This window comes from Diabrotica virgifera, chromosome 1 (genome assembly GCF_917563875.1).
Source record: "Diabrotica virgifera virgifera chromosome 1, PGI_DIABVI_V3a".
NCBI classification, from domain to species: domain Eukaryota; kingdom Metazoa; phylum Arthropoda; class Insecta; order Coleoptera; family Chrysomelidae; genus Diabrotica; species Diabrotica virgifera.
Window position 1 is genome coordinate 205,915,982 of NC_065443.1, and position 24,430 is coordinate 205,940,411.

The 24,430-nt window shown below is 30.8% G+C and overlaps 1 protein-coding gene across 3 annotated transcripts in view; it reads right to left on the minus strand.

The window, feature by feature from the left end:
- LOC114332689 (acyl-CoA Delta-9 desaturase) overlaps positions 1-24,430 on the minus strand; it is a 79,027-nt gene that overhangs the window by 7,253 nt on the left and 47,344 nt on the right. For 2 of the 3 annotated variants that reach the window (XM_050646631.1, XM_050646626.1), the window contains exons 2-3: positions 20,629-20,888; positions 8,552-8,888 (exon numbers count right to left, since the gene is read on the minus strand). In XM_050646631.1, the coding sequence (XP_050502588.1) occupies positions 8,552-8,888; positions 20,629-20,884 (593 nt within the window). In that variant the 5' untranslated portion in view covers positions 20,885-20,888. Of the gene's footprint in view, positions 1-8,551; positions 8,889-20,628; positions 20,889-23,143; positions 23,173-24,430 lie in introns of those variants that run through there. The other variant, XM_028282516.1, reaches the window with a different exon arrangement.

Below are 24,430 nucleotides of genomic sequence, written 5' to 3' on the forward strand. Positions count from 1 at the left end.
TATTTCTCGATGACTCGTCTTTTGCGCACCCATCTGTTCACCGGGAATTATAGAATATTATGATCATCATGAGGCCTAATCAAACAACTAACGCTAATTTGTTCTGGATGCTAGACATGGGTGATGACAGAACAGAAGAAGTGTTGAAAGAAAAATTGTAACAAAGTTGTCAATGAAAAAGGAATATAGAGATTCACCCACAATCATCAACTTTACCGTATGTTGAAAAAATAGCTGTCTGAAATCTGGTTAAACTGCACAGACTTAAATGTTATTAAGCAGAAATTATAGGAAGCTAGGGCTCTATTTGTTTCAATGTTGAAATTGTTGGTTAAAGTATTATTTCTTGTTTCCTTTATTTATTATGAATGGATACGTAGTTTTTAATATAATTCCAAAATGTATGTGGAAATAGACATGTGATAAACTACAAATTATTAGATGCCACAACAATAAAATAAACAAGACAACATCCAATAAAATGTTGATAGAACAGATAATGAGATAATCCCAAAATGGGAATAAAACTAAAAGGAAAATGAATAAAGCAGGATTTGAAATCCTACTCCTTAGTGTGTCAAACTAAATGGATAAGAACAAAAAAAATGGAAAAATTTTCAATGTTCTAATTTTACACTTTGGTTCGATTGTTACTTTTAGCCCGATCAGGGAACGCAAAATTTTACGAAAACCTCCAAAAAAATAAAGGAAGGATGAAAATTTGGGAATAGATAGTTGAAATTGTCTATTATTATATAAGATAAAGTTTACAATTCTACATCCCCTCCATTTTACAAAAATTGGAAAATACGGGGTGAAAAATTTTTTCTCGGAGTGAAAAAATATACGTTCAAAATAAGTCCGGAATTGGATAAAATGACTAATTCTAAGTAACTTTTGTTCTATAGAGTTTTTTTACTAAGTCAATACTTTTCGAGTTATTTGCGAGTGAATGTGTTCATTTTTAACAAAAAAAAAAAATGTTTTTGGACGGTTTTTCGGAGACAACCCAAAAAGTAAGTATTTTAGCGAAAAAAATATTCTAGTAAAAATATAGCTTATAAAAAATTGAAAAAAATTGTGTATGCGTGAGGTCTGCAGACCCATTAGAAGCAGAGTTACAGCTAATGAAATGTAGGTTCTTCTTCGTCAAATTCCAAATCGAATATTTCAATGTGAAATAACCAAAAAACGGAGCACTTTTCGGGGAAAATTCATTACAACTTTTTTAAAGTGTTTAAAAGAAGGTTTATTTTTGTTTTCTAAAAAAACTTCTAACGTTAAAAGTAAGTGAGTTACGCTCAAAATATTGTTGGTTCCTTTTATTTTTTGGTAAAAAAATGGCTAAAATCACCACTTAATTAGCTTGTCAAATAAAATTAATCGTTGCCGCTTTACAAGTTAATTTACTTATGTATTGTTTATATTATCTATAAGTTTCATTGGTTCAAAGTGCTCAGTTTTGAAAAGAATTGGGTTTAAAATAAAACATTTTTTTAATTTCGAAAAAAGTCGTAATTGTTTATGGAATTAACTTAAAAACAATTAGGAATACCAAAAATCTCAAAGAGTAATAAAATGTACGTTTTGCTTTTCTGAATAATTTTGATTTTTTGTTTTCCTGTTAGACAAGAATTGGTTATGCTATTGCTGTTCAAAATTTGCCTAAACTCGTGATTAGTTACTCGTTCAAGCCATTTTAACTACAGCTTTTTCAAAACGAAGCACTTTGAACCGATGAAACTTACAGATCATTTAAATAATACATAGACAAAGTAAATTGTGAAGTGGTAATGTTAAAATGTATATGTGATGCTAATTAGGGGGTGATTTTAGCGATTTTTTTACCAAAAAATAAAAGGGACCAACAATATTTTGAGCGTAATTCACTTACTTTTAATATTACAAGCTTTTTTAAAAAACAAAACTAAACCTTTTTTAATCACATTAAAACAGTTAAAATGAATTTTCCCCTAAAAGTGCTCCGTTTTTGGGTTATTTCACATTGAAATATTCGATTTGGAATTTGACGAAGAAGAACCTACTTTTCATTAGCTACAACTCTGCTTCTATTGGGTCTACAGCAGACCTTATGTATACACTATTTTTTTCAATTTTTTATGAGCTATATTTTTGCTAGGAATATTTTTTTCGCTAAAATACTTACTTTTTGAGTTATCACAGAAAAACCGTCCAAAAACATGTTTTATTTTGTTAGACATGAACATATTCACTCGCAAATAACTCGAAAAGTATTCACTTAGTGAAAAACTCTATAAAAGAAAAGTTGTTTAGAATTAGTCATTTTATCCAATTCCGGTCTTATTTTGAATGTATTTTTTTCATCTTCGAGAGGGGGGTATTCCTCTCCATTTTTGTAAAATGGAGGGGATGTAGAATTGTAAACTTTTTCAAAATGGAGGGGATGTAGAATTGTAAACTTTTTCTTATATAATAATACACAATTTCAGCTACCTATTCCCAAATTTTCATCCTTCCTTTATTTTTTTTGGGGTCAGATTGTTCTTTGATCGGGCTATTTGGTCAAACAGCTTGTTTATCAAAACTAAACTACTTCTTAAATAAATTGTAAAAGTTATAGTAACACGCGTCGCACATTCTTATGATTTACATACATACCAGCATCATGTTAAAGTGTAAAGATAGTTGTATGATATAATTATATCCACTTAAATCATTTTAATGAGACAGTGTACTATTAAACTAACTGCTTTGGATTTATTGAAGTGTTTATTAATCGAGGTTTTCACGATTCGTTTATAAGAGAAGAAAAGTTAAAAAAACACGCAGACATTAGAAAGAATTACCATGTTATGAAAGTAGTAGAACATTTAGTAATCAAAGTAATAACAAAATAACACAATTAAATGAAAACTATAAGATAATCAAAATTGTATGGAATCGTTTGATAATAATATGACCTACTGGTTTACATGGCAGCTAAGAGGAAAAAAGCGAACAAAATCAATTGCAGTAATCTAGAAAAAGAGGTGCCCACTGGTACTTTTTCATGAGCCAATCCAGAATTTTAATCCTTTTTGTTTGGTTCTATATTATGAAGATTAGTATCTGGAGTACGCAACGATATATAGGTTGAGGCAGAAAAACGGCCTGTTAGAAATATCCCGAGAACCAAAGGCAACATAATCATGAAAATTGGAATAAAGCGGTTTTGAAGAGTGATCTATTTAATGAAAATATTTTCAAAAAATGAATGGGTCATCTAAAAGTCAAACTGTTCATCCAAATAAAAATATTTAAAAATATTTTTAAAAGATATTTAATTGAAAACTTATTGGACCATTTTCCTGGTAACACCTCCATGGCTTCTAAAAATTGCAAGCCAGATGGATGCTGAAGCGAAGAAGTCAAGAGGGAATTCTAAAACTTGCAATTCACGACCCCGTCTGTTCAGCGTGGTAAATTCCAACGGAAAATGGACCTATGTTACTCAACGGAGTAATACTAATATAAAATAAAAATGTATACCATTTTTATTCAGTTGCAATGCGAAGCCAAAACTGTCTTAATTTTTACTTAGTTCAGAGAGCGAAACCATCACTCTTATCGACGATTTCACCACTTTTTAGTGGTTCTTTAGAGAATGCATAGGTTACTATCTCTGCCCTAAGTTGAAATTTTCGACTCCATTAGTCCCTGAATTGTAACTGACGTGATGGTAGTAGGTGCGTAGCGGCATCTGCTAAATAAAATTCAAAGTTTTCATTCTAATAAAAATATTTAAAGATATTTAATTGAAAACTTATTGGACCGTTTTCCTGGTACTACCTCCATGGCTTCTAAAAATTGCAAGCCAGATTGATGCTGAAGCGAAGAAGACAAGAGGGAATTCTAAAACTTGCAATTCACGACTCCATCTGTTCAGCGTGGTAAATTCCAACGGAAAATGGACCTATGTTATTCAAAGGGGTAATACTAATATAAAATAAAAATTTATACCATTTTTATATACCAGACTCATTGCAACTGAATATAAAACCCGTGTTGAGCTGCCCCCCCCACTTGCAAAAATTAAAAAACAAATAGCCCTGATTTATGAGCTATTTATAAGCTCTCATAATCCGTAAAGTAAAAATTTTGAGCTCGTTCCACTGAGCAGGAATTTAATATTTTAGTGGGGGTCAGCCCCCCACTACTTAAAAATAGGAATATTGAATCGATTTTTGCGGCAGAATTACGAGCTATTTATGAGCTCTTGAAATGATATAGTTTCAATTTTTGAGCTCATCCCCTTCACCCCCAAACAACCCTTTAATTGATTGAACTTAAGAGAAAAATGCTGAGAAAACTTAAAATATATCGTATTGCGGATATAATTCCTATAGTTTATATATTCTAAGAATAAACTATTAAATCACGTGCATTTCGAGTATTGAGCTACAACCCCTTCGAAAGAAAACTACCCCATGTTCACGGCTTAAGAGAGAGTTGTACTTAAAATGCATTAAATTAATTATTTGGCGACTACATATCATTTAATAAATTTATGAGCTCCCAAATTACGCGCATTTAGATCAGTAAATTGCAATTTATTGTGTATAGTGCAGTCACTAGAGGTAAAAATCAACGATTACCTTCAATTTCGGTGAACCTTCATAGTCCGTTCTTTAACGGTAAAATATTGCAAAAACTCTAAATTTTAAAGAACCGCTTGGATTGATATGAAATTTGGCATACTCATAGCTAACAAGTCAAAGAAAAAAAGTGATATTGTGCCGACATGTGCTTTTGCCCGGGGGGTGCTTTTCACCCCCCTCTTGGGGTGAAAAAGTATTCGTCCAAAGTAAGTCCGGAAATTGATAAACTGACTAATTTTAAGTAACTTTTGTTCTATAGAGTTTTTTCACTAAATCAATACTTTTCGAGTTATTTGCCAGTGAATATGTTCATTTTTTCAACAAAATAACCACACTGTTAGACGGTTTTTTGCAAATAACTCAAATAGTACGTATTTTGTCGAAAAAACATTCATAGAAAAAATATAGCCTGTAAATTTTTTTAAAAAATGGTGTATATATCACGTTTCTATACCTAGTAGAAGCAGAGTTATAGCTAATTAAAAATAGGTTCATATTCGTCAAATTCCAAATGGAATACTTTAACGTGAAATAACCAAAAATGAAGCACATTTCGGGGAAAACTCATTACAACTTATCTAAAGTGTTTAAAAAAGCTTCATTTTTGTTTTATAAAAAAAATTTCTAGCATCAAAAGTAAACAAGTTATGCTCAAAATAAAGTTAGTTCCTTTTTTTGTTAAAAAAATCGGGAAAATCACCCCCTAATTAGTATCTCAAATGAACTTAATCATTACGACTTCACAAGTTTCTTGACCCGTGTATGTATTGTTTATATGATCTGTAAGTTTCATTGGTTCCAAGTCTTAATTTTTGAAAGGGCTGTAGTTAAAAGGGGTTGAACGAGTCACTCATCACGAATGTATGCAAATTTAGAAACACCAAATCTCAATCAATTTGTATCTAACAGAAAAACAAAAAAATACATGATATTCAGAAACGCAATGCTAATTTTTTTTTGTTTTTCGAGATTGTTGGTATCTCTAACAATTTTTAAGTTATTTTGAAGAAAATCATATTTTTCAAAATTAAATTTTTTTAAAATTTTACTTTAAAACCAATTTTTTTCCAAAATAAGCACTTTGAATCGATGAAACTTATAGATCATATAAACACAACATAAGTAAAATAATTTGTGGAGCGGTAACGATTAATTTCATTGAAGTTGCTAATTAGAGGGTGGTCTTCCCGATTTTTTTTGCCAAAACAAAAGCGACCAACTTTATTTTGAGCGTAACTTGCTTAAATTGAATGCTAGAAACTTTTTAAAAAAATAGAAATAAAGCTTTTATTAAACACTTTAAAAAAGTTATAATGGATTTTCCCCAAAAAGTGCTTAATGTTTTGGATATTTCGAATTATTCTATTTGAAATTTGGTGAATATGAATCTATTTTTCATTGGCTATAACTCTGGTTTTACGAGGTCCAGAGACCTAGTGCGTACACCATTTTTTTTACTTTTTTACAGGCTATATTTTTGCTAAGAACGTTTTTTTCGACAAAATACTTACTTTTTGAGTTATTTGCGAGAAACCGTCTAAAAATGTAGTTATTTTGTAAAAAAATGAAAATATTCACTCGCAAATAACTCGAAAAGTGTTGACTTGGCGAAAAAGCTCTATAGAACAAAAGTTACTTAAAATTAGTCAGTTTATATTACAAGAGGGGGTGAAAGTCACCCACAGGGCAAAAGCACACATCGGCACAATATCACTTTTTTTCTTTGACATGTAAGCTATGCGTATGCCAAATTTCATGTCAATCCAAGCGGTTCTTTAAAATTTAAAGCAAAAACCGTGAAAGAATGGACTATCATCCATTTTCACGAAAATTGGTCAGTGGTTAGGCTTAGAGGATACCTCATGAAGCAAAGGTGGCATGGTGCCACCTTGCGCCTTTACCCTGAGGGTGGATACCGCCCCTTTTTGGGGGTGAAAATTATTTTATAAAAAATAACTGCACAAAACAATAAACGGACAAGTTATAAGCAACATTTGTTATATAAAGTTATTAAAATAAGTCAATGCTTTTTAAGTTATTAAAGACCAAAGATTTTAATTATTCGTGAAAAAAATGCATGTGTTGAAGCGGTTTTTCGTAAATTACTGAAAAACTGTAAGTTTTTACAAAAAAGTTAATAGTTGTTTAATTCGTATAGCTTATATTCTAAGAATAAACTCTTAAATCACGCGCATTTCGACTATTGAGCTACAACCCCTTCGCAAGAAAACCATCTCATATTCCCGGCTTAAGAGAGAGTTGTACTTAAAATAATTTAAATTAATTATTTGGCGACTACATATCGTTTAATAATTTATGAGCTCGCAAAATATACGCATCTCAATTATTGAATTGCAATTTTCTTTCTATAGTGCAGTCACTGAAGGTAAAAATCACCTATGACCTTCGATTTAGGTAAACCTCCATTCATTTTCACGAAAATTGGTGAGCGGAACATAAACAGAGTTTCTGATGTCAAACTTCTACAATTCTACAGGGTGTGAATATTACTACGAAATTAAGAAAATAACGTAATTACCTTTTAAACTACCCTGTATAACATTACAGAACGCCATATTTTAAGAAAAAAGACATCGAGGAGAATCCAAAAATGTAAAATATACAGGGTGTCCCATTTAATAAAACGAAGTTATAAGCAATTTCCGGTATAACTTCCGGAAGTAGCTAATAGATGAAAATATTTTCATTAAATACTTCAACACCCCTTCATCCCAATTTTCATGATTCTGTTACCTTTAGTTCTCGAGATATATTTCTAATGGGCCGTTTATCTGTCTCACCCTGTATTTGTTGATGTCGTTATTTTCTCTTTATCTCTCACTATTTTTAAGTGACTATTATTTTAACTGCGTCTATAATAGATAAAAAGGTGGTTTGGTCTAACGGTTTTCATTTAATAATTTCTTAATGCATCTGTGCTTATCATGTTTTGTGAAAAAAAATTAAAAAAGGTATTCATTCACTTCTAGATTATGTCTCATATATTTTCCTCCACTGATTTTTGCTATGTGATTTGATTAATCTTTATTTTCCTATTGCATTTCGTATTCGAATATCATCTAATAGGCATCTTTTTCGGGGTTTACCTACCTTTTTAAGTTTTATTCATCTCCACTACTTAATGTACAAGACGTTCTGTTTATCTTTCATGTTTTCTGCCCAACGCCTTTTTATTTTTGTCACTGTATTATTTATTGAATATGTATATTTCAGTTTCCTAAAAAACTGGCATTATAACTAGATTTGTCTAGTGATTCTCGTATTCAGAGGAATATGGTGAAATATATTTAGGAAAACCAAGAGCAAATAGGGATACATTTTTTAAAAAGTGTTATTTTTAACTTTCAGTTTTCTCCAAATCAACAATTTTTAAATCCTTCTATTCAGTATTAGATTTATAACATTACAAAATGCCTTTTTTAATTATTTAAAATAATTTATGGACTTTTATCTTGAATCTTTTGTCTTTATCAGCATCATCTTTGTCTTAGTTCTAATTATTGCATTTCATTATAAATATATCTGATCTATGTTTTGATCTATCTACATATATATTGAATATTAATAGATGATACTTCTCTATTTAGCCTTCCTCTCCCAATTCTTCCAGAAACTTGAGAAATATTCAGTGATCTACCGGGTGATTATAATTTTTTCATTCCTATATTCGTTTTATAATTCATTGTTTTAAGAAAAGTAATTTATTTCTATTTGGATATTCAGATTACTAATATTGGCATATTTCACACATTTAGTGTGACCGTTGATTGATGTATTATTTCAATCAACGGTGTGACTTTATAAAACTTCTTAATGTTCTAAGAAATATTCAATAAATTTTATATATCATGTATCATAATCTTCTATGATATGAATTGATAAAACTATATTACAGCGTAAGAATTACTTACTTTCTTTGCCACCTGACTACAGGATCAGCAGCTACGTCACTCATATCGATGGTCTTTCCTTTAACCTTAACGTCTTCGTGCTTTTTCATCATCAGCCATCCTACGTGACAGAAGAAGAATCCACGAGTGGAGTTATGGGGATCGGCATTGGTGTCTGTGAATTTGTGGTGGACTCTGTGATCCCTGACCCATTCGTAGATGTCGTTCTGCAAAGCTGCTGTCTGTCCCAACATCAACCATATCCTGAAGGGCAGCTTCGCTTTGTAGGCTCTGTGCGCCCAGAGACGATGCGCTCCTCCAGTCACTCCTGTACTGGCGAATGATAAGTAGATTGCGCCTAAAAGGATAAGATGAATAAGACAATTATAATTTAAAAGTAATAGTAGTAAGTAAAGTAAAATTAATAATAATATAATTTGAAAGGAGACAAGGCGCACTTAGAAAACTATAGACCAATCAGCTTATTGAACTACGTCTATAAAATGTTTATCCAAATGTTATGACAAGACTATAAAAAAGTTGGATATCTACCAGCCTCGAGAACAAGCTCGAAATTCGGAACAAACGATCATCTACAAGCAATATGTTATTGCTACAACAATAGGTCTAAAAATGAACCTCAAGACCAAATTTCTTAACCATCCAAAATCAAGTGGTCGAATTAAGAGAAAAGTACATATTCGGTCATTAAATCAGAATAAACAAAGCATAAAACTTTTGACTAGCACTGTATATTTTAAACAGTTTGTATTTGTATTTAAATATTAAATTATATTAAAATAATTAATTACAGTACTTAAAATAATACCAAAAACTAAAAATAACGTTACACACACCGGCAAAATTAGCCGAACACCTTAAAAATGGGACATGTTTGATGTCTTGAATTTCCTAAACCACTGGTCCGATTTGAGTGATTCTTTTAGTTTGTTATAGCCTTATTATTTAAGAATATCATTGTAATAATATTGTTGCTAGACAGGTAAATATCATTTTATACCGGGTGTACCAATCATACTGTGTTTTTTTCTTAAAGTTTGGAACACCCTGTGGAATATTCTAGCATATGTAAAATATTAAAATTAATACTCAATTGTAGACTTAGGCCTTCTTAACATTTTTCTTTTTGATTCATTTACTTATGTGAGATAATAAAAAAGTTATGTGCGTTAACAACTATCCATGTTTTCCATCAGTAAATCCTCATATTAGGGGAGGAAAGTATACTAAATTTGCAGTTACTCGAGCGTTATGGGGACCTATTGGATTGTGAAGAGTATGTGCTAAAATCAGAAAAAGGTTAAGTTAAGTTTTCCATAAAGTGGGGGACTTTTCATTTTTTAATATTTTCCATTTGAAACAATCATTTTTCTCAGATTATAGCGCTATCTATCCATAATTCGAAAAATTGTTTCGAATAAAAGTTGCTCATTTTTACAAAAGTTGTTTATAAAAATTGGGGGCTCCTGTTTAAGAATTTAAATTAAATCCCCCACCACACCTCCGTGGGGGCTCGTGACACCCCACGGAGAGGGGTAGGGGGTAAATTAAACATTTTAAATACGAACCCTGCGATATTTTGCAAAATGAACCTGATCTTAAACCTGCAAAATACACCTATTCAATATTTTTTAAAAATCTACCGAATTGCACCAAACACGACCCCCCACGGAGGTGGGGTGGGGGGTTACTTTAAAATCTTAAATAGGAGCCCCCAATTTTTATTGCAGATTTTGATCCTTGACGTAAAAATAAGCAACTACTTTTATTCGCAACATTTTTTCCAATTATATAAGCGCTATAATCGGAAAAAACGATTGGTGGAAATGGAAAATTAAATTAAAAAATGGAGAGTCCCACACATTATGGAAAACTTAACTTAACTTTTTTTGGTTTTAGCACCCACCCTTCACAATCCAATAGGTCCCCATAACGCTCGAGTAACTGCAAATTTAGCGTACTTTTCTCCCCTACTATGAGGATTTGTTGACAAAAAGCATGGCTAGTTGTTAAAGCACATAACTTTTTTATTTTCCAACATAAGCAAATGAATCAAAAAGAAAAATATCAAGAAAGCCTAAGTCTGCAATAGAGTTTTAATTTTAATATTTTATATATGCTAGAATATTCCACAGGGTGTTCCGAACTTAAAAAAAACACAGTATGATTGTAACACCCGGTATAAAATGACATTTAACTGTCTAGCAACAATATTATTACAGCGATATTCTTAACTAATAAGGCTATAACATACTAAAAGAAGCACTCAAATCGGACAACAGGTTTAGGAAATTCGCGACCATAGATTCGCGACATCAAACATGTCCCATTTTTAAGGTGTTCGGCTAATTTTGCCGGTGTGTGTAGTTACGTCATTGTTTATGAACTGTAGCCTCCCCGCAATTAATTTTCCCTTGGTGAATCGTAGAAAATCTAAATATAATATATATATTTACTGGCAAATTATCAGTAAATATCTATCACCATCCTATATATAATCGAATTAAAAAAATCACCATTTCACACATTATTTGTATTAATACCTAACTTCAAATATTTAAGAATTTTTGCAATTTTAGACTAAATAAAAATTTCGTATGACAGTAATGGCAGATGGTTTTTGTTTAATCGATAGTTGTTATGTTATCAATATTGAATACCTAATTACTAAATCTGTAAAGTTTTGATTTATTTTGTATGAATATAATTGCAAAATACTACAGAATTTCTCTTTTTGACATAAATTTAATTAATAATAACCTACATTTTGTACAATATTTTTAATAATTAAAGTAAATAAATTTTAAGTTAACCCAAATAAATAATCGATTACTGTCATCGACCGCTTACATTTAATCTCGGTTAATTTGATTAATAATCGCGGTAGGTAAAGTACTACTTCTTTCAGTGCAATAAAGTGTTACTTTACTGCCGCAAATAAGGGCAAATGGGTACAATAATGAACGATTTTAGTGACGGTTGGCGATAAAATTATTCTATTGACTTAGGTAGTATCCATATTCATTGTTAAGAAACGCAATTATTTTACGATTTCTGTGAAAACTTTTACAAAAGAACTATAATATAATGAAGATTTTTTAACATAGATTGCACAGATGACTATAAAACATGAAAATCTGTTAAATGGGAAAGAATTAAAAAATATAATTTTTGACGAAATAACAGTTCTATTCATTAAAGAAAACTTTAAAATAACGGATCTATCTTACATCTTTTCTAGGTTTATTAGTAATATAATTTAACGTCCAGGTTAATTACCTTTCCTTTGTGCAAGTGATTTTTTTAACCTCTGGTTTCATTTTATACTCAGTAACCTAAATAATTAGTTTTACTACCTCTTTTATTACTTTCAGATGTTTTCTATGTCCTTTTAATCTTCGGAAAAATAACCAAAAGGTTTGCCCATTTTATAGTTTATTGCTTCTTGAGAACTAAATAAAGTTAATTTTACACAGTTTATGAAGAAAATAATTACTTCCTTAATTAATTTTGATAGTCTTTTTATTAGAATTAGAAACTAATATTAACTAATATAACTATAAATTAAATTTTTGCATATAGATTTTCACTTCGGAAAAAATCAAACAAGATAGAACTTTTTGTAATTTCATTAAGAAATGTTTAATAAACAACATATCAAAAAGTTCTACTCGAGAAGTGGGTGCTTCATTTTTTATTAAACAAATGAACTACGAATGTTGATGTTTTTTTTAATAACTCCGAAAATATAAATTTTAGAACAAAACTGACTCGACCATTGAAAAATTCAGAAAATTCTACAAAAAAAACCTTAAAATAAAGAATTTTCTAAAATTAAATCTGTATCTTCTATAATTCTTTATTTATAACACTAAAGTCACCCTTCTCACAAACATTGGCGCACTGTAAAGTAGCGTACGGCGAAGTGCACGGTTGAGTTATTTTAATGTAATTCTTTAACTAATGGATCAAATGAAATTTTACAAATTGAACCTAAAAGAAGAATAATTAAAATATCTTATGGTTATAATAAAAAGAAATAAAATGTATGGGCATAAGTACGGTGGGGGCGGAAAATATGAATTTTGTTTCAAAATGATTTAAAAATGTGTAACTAATACAATTTTACTTATACAACCCTCAATTTTGCACAACTTAACTTTCAAGCATCGTACTAAATGATGTTTTATTCAAAAAATATCTCAAAAATTTAATTCAAATGATATGACGTCTTAAAAAATGTAATTTTTGAAATCTTCGTAGTTTTATAGAATTACCACCACTTTAAGACGGTATTACTCAAGTTTGAACTGATCTATTACAGTTTTATAAGTGCTTTTTTAAAGCTAAGGATGTAATATTTAAAATGCACTGAATTATTTTACTTTAGATATGAAATAGACTATTTCTTTTTGAGAAAATTAAGAAAGATAACAAAAATGTAATACAAAAACCGAAAATTACCAGCTAAAAAAATGTTTATCTAAAGTGATCAAAACTTTTTTCTGGAAAACTTACCTAAAATACATTTAATAATAAACTTCGACAATAATAAATGTTCAGCAAAAAATTTTTTTAGCTCTTATATATGTCTGCGTAAATTGGAACCTATTGATAACTTTTTGATTATCAGTTTTACGAAAAAAGTTATTCTTTATAAAATACTCTGCATCGTATATAATCTAAGATGCAATCATCAAATATCAAATTTAATGAATTTTATAAGAGGTATGTAAAAAAATATGAATTTCACTCAAGAGTAAAGTATCGTTAAATTTCACAATATCGAAAATTATTATTAAGAAAAGTTGTTTGAAATTAAAAAATTTGTTTTAGTGTTCAATTACATCCTTCTAATTAAAATATTGTAAATAATAAAGGCACTTACATCTTAAGAAAAATTCATATTTTTACATACCTCGTATAAAATTAAAAAAGTTTAATATCTGATGGTTGTATCTTAGATTTTAGACCAGGGAGAGCATTTTATGAAGAATAACTTTTTTTCGTTAAAGTGATAATAAAATAGTTATCATAATTGTAATGAAATGATGATGAGTATCCGTAATTTGAGAAAAAATTGAAAAAAAATTTTCGATTAGAATAATGTAATTGTATATTTAAACATAGTTTTTAATTTTAAACAACTTTTCATGATAGCATTTTTTGATATATTCTGAAATATAAAGGTACTTTACTCTTTAACGAAATTCATATTTTTGACATAACTCGTATAAAATTGATAAAATTTGATATCTGATGGTTGAGTTTTAGATTTTTGACTATCCAGAGCATTTTATGAAGAATAACTTTTTTTCGTAAAATTGATAATAAAAAAGTTTTCCATGTGGTTCCTAGCTACGCAGACATACGCAGAAAATAAAAATTTTCAAATTGCAATGCCATATTCGGATTCAGTATAATCAAAAACGAAATAGAAACATATTTGATCAAAGTAAAATGATGAATTTAACGATATTTTTTAAACAATTAATAAACAATTAGCGGACAAATCCGCGAGTAGAACTTTTTACTTTAACATGTATATAAACTAACAAAAAAAGTTTTAGAAAAATATAAGCTTGTTTGAATTTTTCCGAAACAATGCATGTTTTAGTTCTAATTGCACTCCCCTAATAGTTGTAGGAGCTTCATTCAGATCACCATAAGTTATCACTTTTTTTAAATTTCATTAAAAGTTCGTATACATTTTTCTACTTCTTATAATGTATAATATACACTGTTTTTAGGCATCAACGCCCTTCCGGTACGGATCTATGGAGGAGTGTCACCGAGCCGCAAGCCCTTGTCCCTTGCCCTACTGCTCCCCCATAGGCCGATCAGACACCAGCTTATTACAGACTAAGCCGTAGATTCTTAGAATTTCATACTACGGCGTTAGCCATTTTATTTTTCTGTTCACTGAGACATGCGCTCGAACTCAGATCCACTAGATTTGTCGATGGAGCGCCTCGAATCGTTTGGCTATCTGACCTACATTTTTCTGCTTCTTCATTTCTCTTAATAGGAAAAATGTCTGTTTGTTGTTCGGTATCTTCTAAGCAGTGACACTAGCATTTTTTCAGATGGCCCAACGTTCACCCTATTAGGTCTGGATCCCCCGTATGAAAAAAAAAGTTGATAAATAGCAAGCTGATAATTTGTTAATAGCTTAAGGGTGTCTAGTCCGACAAACTTTGATATATGGGAACACTGGAACAGGGGAAGTTTTAATTGTGGAACAGGTTAAAAAATTTTAACGGTCAGACCACGAAAACGTCACATAATATGTATTTTGTCCGACAGAACTTCCAATTGATTTGTTACCCTTTCATTAAACTCTCATGCAAAAATCAGACTGATGTTTATCACCTGTCATAATTCCTGTCATTTGACATATTCTACGTGTTCCACTCATTATAATTCCCATTTGGTGATAAATAGCAGCCTGATTTTTGCATGGGAGTTTAATGAAAGGGTAACAAATCAATTGGAAGTTCTGTCAGACAAAATATCTGTGACGTTAATTCTGTGGCAAATAGACATGCTCTAATGCCATCCACTCTCATCACACACACACACACACACACACACACACACACACACACACACACACACACACACACACACACACACACACACACACACCTGTGACGTTTTCGTGGTCTGACCGTTCCAAATCTTTAACCTGTTCCACAATTAAAACTTCCCCTGTTCCAGTGTTTCTATATATCAAAGTTTGTCCGACTAGACACCCTTAAGCTATTAACAAATTTTCAGCTTGCTATTAATCAACTTTTTTTCATACGCGGGATCCAGACCTATATGTGGGATTTGTCTAGAGATATTTTTACAGGTTTTTTTTGTGAAGTGCATATCATAATAGTGTATATTGTTTTCTTGTACACTTCAGTTTATATATGTATATGAAGAAATATATTTATTTCTTCATATACATTTATAAGCAGTGGCTTCTTTGCTAATTTAAGTACCTACGTTTCTAAAGTATTTTCGTTTATTTTATATGCTAATATATTTGTTTATTTCTTACTCTTTTTTAGTCACCATAACCTTTCTGTCTTCCTTATGATCTAAATCTTAAATAATTATTAAAATTACCGTTTTTCTTTGAATTTTCTGTCTTTTAATTAATCATTTCCTTGTGCTTCAATATCAATAGCTTTTTCTAAATTGGCCCAGCATTTATCTAGTCTCCATATTACATTTGCCAAATATTTTTTTCTAGTTCTTTCTCCAATATTTTCTGCTCCAGGCCTTTTGTACATTTTATTTCGCTGAGTTAATGTCCTGATGTCAATTATTTGCTGCGATAGTACAATTGGTCAGACAATTAAATATTAGAATGAATGGAACTATTTTTAATAAATCGAAGCAAATTCTCGCATTCGCTGGCGATATAGTTATAGTGGGCAGAAGTATGAGAGACATGGTGCAGTGTTTTACAAGGCTTGCGGACGCGGCAAGTGAATTAGGACTTGTAGTAAACGAGGAAAAAACCAAATATATGTTGGTTTCTAAAACCTTCCGACATATCCAACAGAGAATTCAAATTAACAATCACACCTTTGAGCAAGTCAAGGAATTCACATATCTTGGATCGCTAGTAAACTCAATAAACACGATAAGCGATGAAATAAAAAGACGCATAGCAATAGCAAACAGAAATGTTCACGGTCTCCATAAACATTTAAAAAATAAGAATATAAAACGTGCAGTAAAGCTCAATATATACAAGACCTTAATAAGACCGGTTTTGATATAAGGAGCTGAAACGTGGACCTTATCTCAAAGTGATGAAAGACTTCTTGGTATTTTTGAGAGAAAAATTCTTAGAAAGATTTTTGAGGCAGTAAATGAAAATGGGCTATGGCGTAGAAGATACAACTTTGAACTGTATCAGTTATACACCGATCCAGATATTGTGAAATTCGTTAAAGTTCAGAGACTTAGATGGGCTGGACACATTGCTAGGATGTCAGATCACGAATACACTAAGAGATCAACATTTTCAAAATCATACAGCACAAGAAGTAGAGGACGACCACGAAGAAGATGGATTGATGATGTGGAAGAAGACCTAAAGATTCTAGGGGTCAGAAGATGAAGGGAAGTTGCCAGGAATCGACAGGAGTGGCGACTTCTTTGTGAGCAGGCCAAGATCCACAATGGATTGTCGAGCCACTTATGATGAGTACTATTGGTGATAGTACAATATTGTTGATATTTTGGTCCTTTTGAAATTCCAATCCTTCTTCCCAATCCTTCCAATTCAGGTATTAAAATATCGTAACATAATAATTATTTGATCTTCTGAAGGGGATGTTCTTAATATATTTTGCAGTTGACTATAATAAGTGCTTTGACGTATTTTTGGTTTGCAATCTTCTGAACGGTAACTGTAGGTATAACCACTGAACATTTTTTTATAAAAATTTTGTGCAAAAATCCAAACTTTTCCAATGTGTATTTAGTGCAGTCACTAAAGGTTTTCACCTCCGATTTCGTTGAACCTTCATCGATTTTCTTGAAAATTGGTAAGTAGTTAGAGGATACCTCAAGGAACAAAGGTGACATGATGCCAACTTGCGCTTTTACCCTGGGGGTGGATGCCACCCCTTTTCTTGGGTGAAAATTATTATATTAAAAATAATACCATAAATCGATAGAGGGACAAGTTTTATTATATTAGGTTATTATATTAGGTTATTAAAATTTATTATATTAGGTTATTAACATAAATCAATACTTTTTGAGTTATTGAAGATCAAAGATTTTATTTTTTTCGTAAAAAATGCATGTTTTAAAGCTGTTTTTCACGTATAACTCAAAAACTATTAGCTTTTACAAAAAAGTTATTCTTGCCAAAATTGAAGACAATAAATTGAATACACTATTCACTCAAAGTACTAAACTAATGTTAATTCAAAGTGAGTTATGGGTAATTGAATATATATTTTTTTCGATGAGTACTCAAATCTAAGTATTCAACTTAAATAACGGGAAAATGATACATTTTATAAAATATACCTATTAAACACTTATCAAAGTACTTTAGAATACGTAACAAATCAGCTCCAGAAGAAGTTAATAGCATCAAAATTAAGCAAGTTATGATGAAACTAAGAAGAGGACCCTTTCGAATTTTTTAGGAAAAAGTGAAAAATAAAACATACGTCATTCCAACAAAAATTAAAATTTATAGTAATCCTTACAAAAATTTCTTTGTATTAGCATAAGTAATGATTTTAACAATTTTCACCGGTTTAGAATGCGTATTTAAAAAAAAAGATATAATTTAAAAAAATCAGAATTTTAAAATTATCGTAATTTTCATTTTCTTTTGAAAATAACTATAAAAATACTCAGTATACGTAAAAATGGTAAATAACCAAATTTTCGTTTTTCCTATATCAAATATTATACCTTTTTTACCATTTTTGTAGTGTGAAAAATAACCGAGATAGAAACGTTTAAAGCTTAAGTTTTGCTGCGAGAACGATGAAACCGTGGCCATTTAATCTTTGATTTTTAAAAAAGTAAGGGGTCTAAAAAATTAAATTCACCGCTTTCTAATAGCCTGTGGAATTACCTTTCAAACCGTTTTCAGGTGAACCTGATATCTTAAAAATTAACGAAGTTATTAAAAAAAAACAATAACATTTTGTGGAAAAATTTTTAAAAGATAAAGTTTGAAAAATTTTTGTAGCATAAATTTTAATGCTATTAACTTGTTCGGTATCTCATTTGATAGATATTTTTAAGTACTTTTACAAATGTTTAATGTGTTTATGTTATAAAATGCATCATTTTCCCGTAATTTAAACTTGAATACTTAGATTTGGGTACTCGCCGAGATAAGAAAAATATGCATTCAATTACCTATAACTCACTTTTAGTCAATATTAAAAGGTCTTTTTAGTAAGAAGTTTATGTAATTTTTTATTAGCTTCAATTTTGATAATAATATCTTTTCTGTAAAAACTTCTAGTATTTGAGTTATCTATGAAAAATCGGTTAAAAACATGCATTTTTTTTACGAAAAATTAAAATTTTTCATCTTTAATAACTCAAAACGTTTTGATTTATTTTAATAACTTTATATAACAAATTTTGCTTAGAATTTGTCCTTCTATCTAATTATGGGGTTATTTTTAATAAAATTATTTTCACCCCGAGAAGGGGTGGCATCCACCCCCAGGGTAAAAGCGCAAATTGGCACCATGTCACCTTTGTTTCTTGAGATATCCTCTAACCACTCACCAATTTTCATGCAAATCGATGGAGGTTGAACGAAATCGGAGGTAATAGCTCATATCCACCTTCAGTGACTCCACACTAATTCTGGAATCTAATAATTCGTGGCTATATTTCTAGATACATATTTGATTAATTTCAATAATTTATTTTGATTTATTGAGTCATAATTATATCATATCTGTTTATAATTTCTTCTTCTTCTTCTTCAAGTACCGTGCCCAAATTTTAGGCGTGGGTAGCTTCCACGACAATTTGCCGATATCGTTCTCGATCTTGTGCGGCATGTAATAGTTGATCTGCTGATAAGCCAGTTCATTGACGAAGGTTTGGGAGCCATGATTATTTCTTCCTACCAATCCCTCTTCTTCCGTCGATTTTTCCATTGAGTATTAACTGCAGCATCCTGTATCAGCTACCTCTCATTATGTTCCCGAGATATTCAAGTTTTCTCTTTTTTATCATCTTGATTAAGTCACCTTCGCCTTGACCTACTCTGTTTGAAATGTGTTGAACCCAATATATTCTGAGCATTCTACGATATGACCACATCTCGAAGGCTTCTAATTTGTTCATCATGTTAACCTTCATGATCCAGGTTCCACATCCATACAGTAATACAGGATACACATAACATTTTAAGAACTTAATTCTTAGTTGTAAATTCAGCTGAGAGTTGCTCAAAACAGATCTAAGTTTCATAAGTGCTCCTCTTGCAATTTCTATACGAGTTTTAATTTCGTTACGAGCTTATAATTTACAAAGATGTAATTGTTAATTTGTACTAAATTCTTTTGGTCTTGTCAAGTAAAAATAAAATAATGCATTGATAAATGAACTGAGTAGCTCTATACCCAATGCAGCCGGTCACAAACTCGGAAAAAAGTGGAAAAAAGAAGTGATAGAGAAGTAACACCTGTATGAAAAACCAGCGTTCTATTAGCTCGTCAGATAGCACCCCATAAGGGTACAGTGTCCAGGCTTACGACGAAACATCAACGACAAACAGAACATATTTGGAAGGCTAATGAATGTAAAAGGGGAATATTGATCTCTATATTGTAGTAAGACAACCAATCAAAAGGAAGGAAACCTTGAATGCACTTAAATAAAATAGTCTACGAAAAATACTAAGAATTGTATCGGATGTCATCGGATTACAACTGGAATGTACGGGGTATCAGCGGAAAGATAGAGAAAACCGTTCAAGAAATTACTAGGTTAGATATGGATATAGTCGTGTTACCTGAAACGAAAAAGAAAAGACCTGGTACAGAGGAAATAATAATTATTAACATATATTTAGTGACATTTCAATATGCTAAAGAGCTAAAGGAGGAGTATCAGTTTTAGAACAAAAAAAACGTACTTATAAATTTACTGACTTTGAGGCAATAGACGAGAATATAGTAAAAGTAAATATGAAAATAAATCAAAGAAATGTTACGGTACTTAGTATTAATACAATCAGTGGTGATGAACTGTTCAACAAGAAAGCTGATTCCTTTGAGGATGTTAATGATGAAATTAGAGGAAATGGAAATATAAGACAATTGGCAATTATGGGACATTTGATTAGCAGCTTGATTGAAATATGTGAAAATAGTCTAAAACTAAATAATAAGTGATGTTTTTAATCAATTACATATTATATTTAGTCATAATAAAGCAAAACAGTCCAATGCAATCGCAAAACACAAGAGCACAAAGAGGAATAACATGCGGTTCAGATCATTATATGGTAAAGTCAAAGATAGCTTTTGACATAGACATTTAGGTAACATCCAAAATCATCTACTTACTAAATACAAATGTCTTCCATGAAGTTTGTAGGGACAACATCAGCCACAATCCATACAAAGCCGCAGAATGTAGCAGAATAAATACCATTACATTAAGCCATACTATTTCCGATCCATCGCTTTTTTCCTTTTTAGCAGGTTTAGCTTGAGTGGTCTGCGTCGGTTGGTAAGTTTCTTTGGACGACAGGTGTGTCTTCTGTGTTTCATTTACTTCGGCAAGAAGAAGGTTTGTGTTGCTGAGCAGATGCGGAGCCATATTTCTGTAAGATAATATTAAACTTTTGGTTAATAATTGTTGGTATATTTCACTTGACATATCTTTTCTTAATTATAAAATGTCAACCTTTAATTTTAAAAATCAGGAATAAAAAAACAGAACAATAATGGGGAGGTAATCAAAAGAGAAAAGTAGAAAATTGTTTTAAAATAGCCATACATGAAAATATATAAAATGCTTTATTACTGATTAACCAATAATTTCAATCAATTTTTAGATAATTAGATTAGAAAATCAGCCTTTAGAAAAGAAAACGCCAATCACTTGGCTTAAATCAGGAGAGAGGGGTTAGGTAGGAATGCATTATATCTCCATTACTATTTAATGTACATTTTATAATGAAGCCACTTTTGAAGAAGCATATTATCTCAAAGTGAAGGAATCATAATTAATGAAAGATCAACATATCAACAACATATGATATTCAGATGATACCGTGATTATGGCAAGCTCTACTGAACAACTACTGCTAAACCAAACATACACTTTCTCTGAAAAATATGGAATGAGTATAAAAAGACCAAATACATGATAACAACAAAGAAAATAAATATACAAACAAGCGTACATTTGGGAAATGTACCGATAGAAAGGGTTGATAAATACAAATACATACCTAGGAACCTTGATTTCAGACAATATTGATCAAACAACAGAAGTCAGGGCCAGAAAAGGGCCAAAAACAATTTTCTGCAACAACGACCTAAGATTAGAACTGAGAGTGAGAGCTCTGAGATTCTACATGTTTTCTACATGTACAAGAACACATAAAGAAGCTGCAGTCCTTTGAAATGTGGTGTTATAGGAGGATGCTTAGAATAGCATGGACACAGAAGAAAACTAACACGTAAGTATTGCGAGAAGTGGGCAAAGAGTACGAAATAATAAACACAATAAATATAAGAAAGTTACAATATCTGGGACACGTAAAGAGGGGACATCGATATGAACTGCTAAGACTTATAATACAGGGAAAGATTAGAGGAGGAAGAAGTATATAAAGAAGAAGTGTCCCCATTGGAGAATTTAAGGGATCGATCGGTTTAAATGCAGTTCTACAGAACTCTTTAAAGCAGCTGTAGATAGGGTAAAGTTAGTGATGATGATGTCCAAACTCTGATTGGGAGACGGAACTTAAACAAGAAGAAAAAATAGTAATACTGAAAGAGAATCTGACCAAAGACTGTATATGTAAGAATGGAGACATGTTGTTCTGAAGCTATTTGCTTGTGGTTGCAATTAACTAGTTTTGATGGGAAATAAGCCACAATTTTACTAAAAAAATATTTTATTAACGTTTCGACGCCCAAATCGGGTGTCGTTGTCAAAATACAAAAAATATTAATGAATTAAACAAAAATGTTGTAGCTAAAAAAATTCTTCTATTAATTTATTTAATCTGACTCATTTATATCGGCAATTCAGACATATATTATACAGTTTAAAGTAGAAGACTTTAAAATGACATTACCAATATTTATGAATTGCGTTCCTGGGACGACTTTATTGAAAGATAGTTCATTCGATTACATGAAAACAACCCCCAAAAAGACAACCACATGCAATGGTGACCGTAAAATTCTCGCGCTAGAGATTCCATAGTAAATCACGAGGGAAAACCAGGAAAAACCTCGTAATACTATCCCGACATCGTAAGTATTAGGGTTTACTTTAGTTTACTCTCAAACACTAATACCAAATGCTGACCTAAATATGTATCGGGTGTCCCAACAAGAACGGCTCTCGGCCACTTCTCAGGAACCGTCTACAGCACAGCCCCGAGAAAAAAATATGTATAAAAAAAGCCGCCTCGGGAAAAGCCTGGAAATCACTTTCACAATTGTAGGTCCACCGCTAGAGGGCGCAATTGAACCTCAAAGATTAAAAACCAAAAAATAGGGCTTTTTGATTTTTTAAAAAATCTCCATCAAAACTAATTAATGGAGACATAATCTTTAAGAAAAAAATCTATAACTTACTAGAAAAAACTTTGTTTTTCAATGTGTACCTATGTGTACCATACCAAAAATCGTGAATAAATCACTTTCAAGAAAATTCTGAAAGGTCTATAAAACTGCAAAACTGCACATAGTGAAAGACTGTTTGATTATCTATAGTTTGATGGAACATGTCTGTGAAGTGATTGACTATGAGAATGGAAACTAGAAAAATAAATGAATAAATAAAATATCATTATCAAAAAATTATCACTATTTACTAAAAAAATAAGGGTCTTACTCTTCGTTACCCATAGTTAATACAAAACTCTATATGCTGTAAACGGAACCAAACTTATACAGAACAAATATTACAAATTGTAGGTTAACAGAAAATAACTAGCAAATTCTGAACCTTGCAAATATTTATTCTAATGTAATATTGTGCATATTTTTCAAATACTTTCAATGAAAAAATAATCGACTAACTCTATTATCGTTACATTTTATGTAATAAGTACAGAATTGGTTCTAAATTTCAATGACAACATTGTTTTATTGTGTACAGGGATATACGAAAAGAATAGGCGAAACACGATGAAAATGAAAACATAAATGACGATATAAAGGAAATTAATATCTGCTTAAAATGTCTGAAAGCTGAAAATAACATATTTCTGCGGTATAATAATAAATTTCCTTCTCGGAAAATTATCTGTATCTAGACCTTCTTCTTGTATGTTACATTCCCAAAAGAACATGTTATGAGATAAAAATGAAAAATTAAAATATAAACTTACGTGCATAGAAATCGGCTCACTTAAAAATTTGGTCATTTTTAATGTCTCATATTTTCTAAACCTGTTGGCCGATTTAAGTCATTTTTTGAACATATTATAGCCTAATTCTTTAACAATACCACTGTAATAATATTGTTGCTAAACAGGTAAATTTTCATTATATGTATACCGGGTGTACCAATCAAACTGTGTTTTTTCTCAAAGTTCGCATCACAATGTGGAATATTCTAGCATTTATAAAATAGCCTCAGGTTTTCTTAACATTCTTTTTTTGATTCATTCGTTTATGTTTGATAATAAAAAAGTTAGGTACTTTAACAACTAGACATGTTCTTCATCAATACAGGGTGTTTCTAAATAAGTGAGACAAACTTTATGGGGTAATTCTGCATGAAAAAATATTGGCAGTTGGATTTATAAACGTATGTCCGCAAATGTCTCGTTTCCGAAATACGGGATGTTTTTTCTTACAAACTGACGATTTATTTATTACTTTAAAACCGGTTGAGATATGCAAATGAAATTTAGTAAGTTTTAAGAGATAACTATTGCGGATTTTTTGACATAAAATTAAGAATTTAACATTCACCATTGGCGTACATACGGGTAATTTGATCGGTCATATTACCCGTATGCGCGCTAATGGTGAATATTAAATTCTTAATTTTATGTCAAAAAATCCACAATAACTATCTCTTAAAACCTACCAAATTTCATTTGGATATCTCAACTGGTTTTAAAGCAATAAATAAATCGTCAGTTTGTAAGAAAAAATTCAACATCCCGTA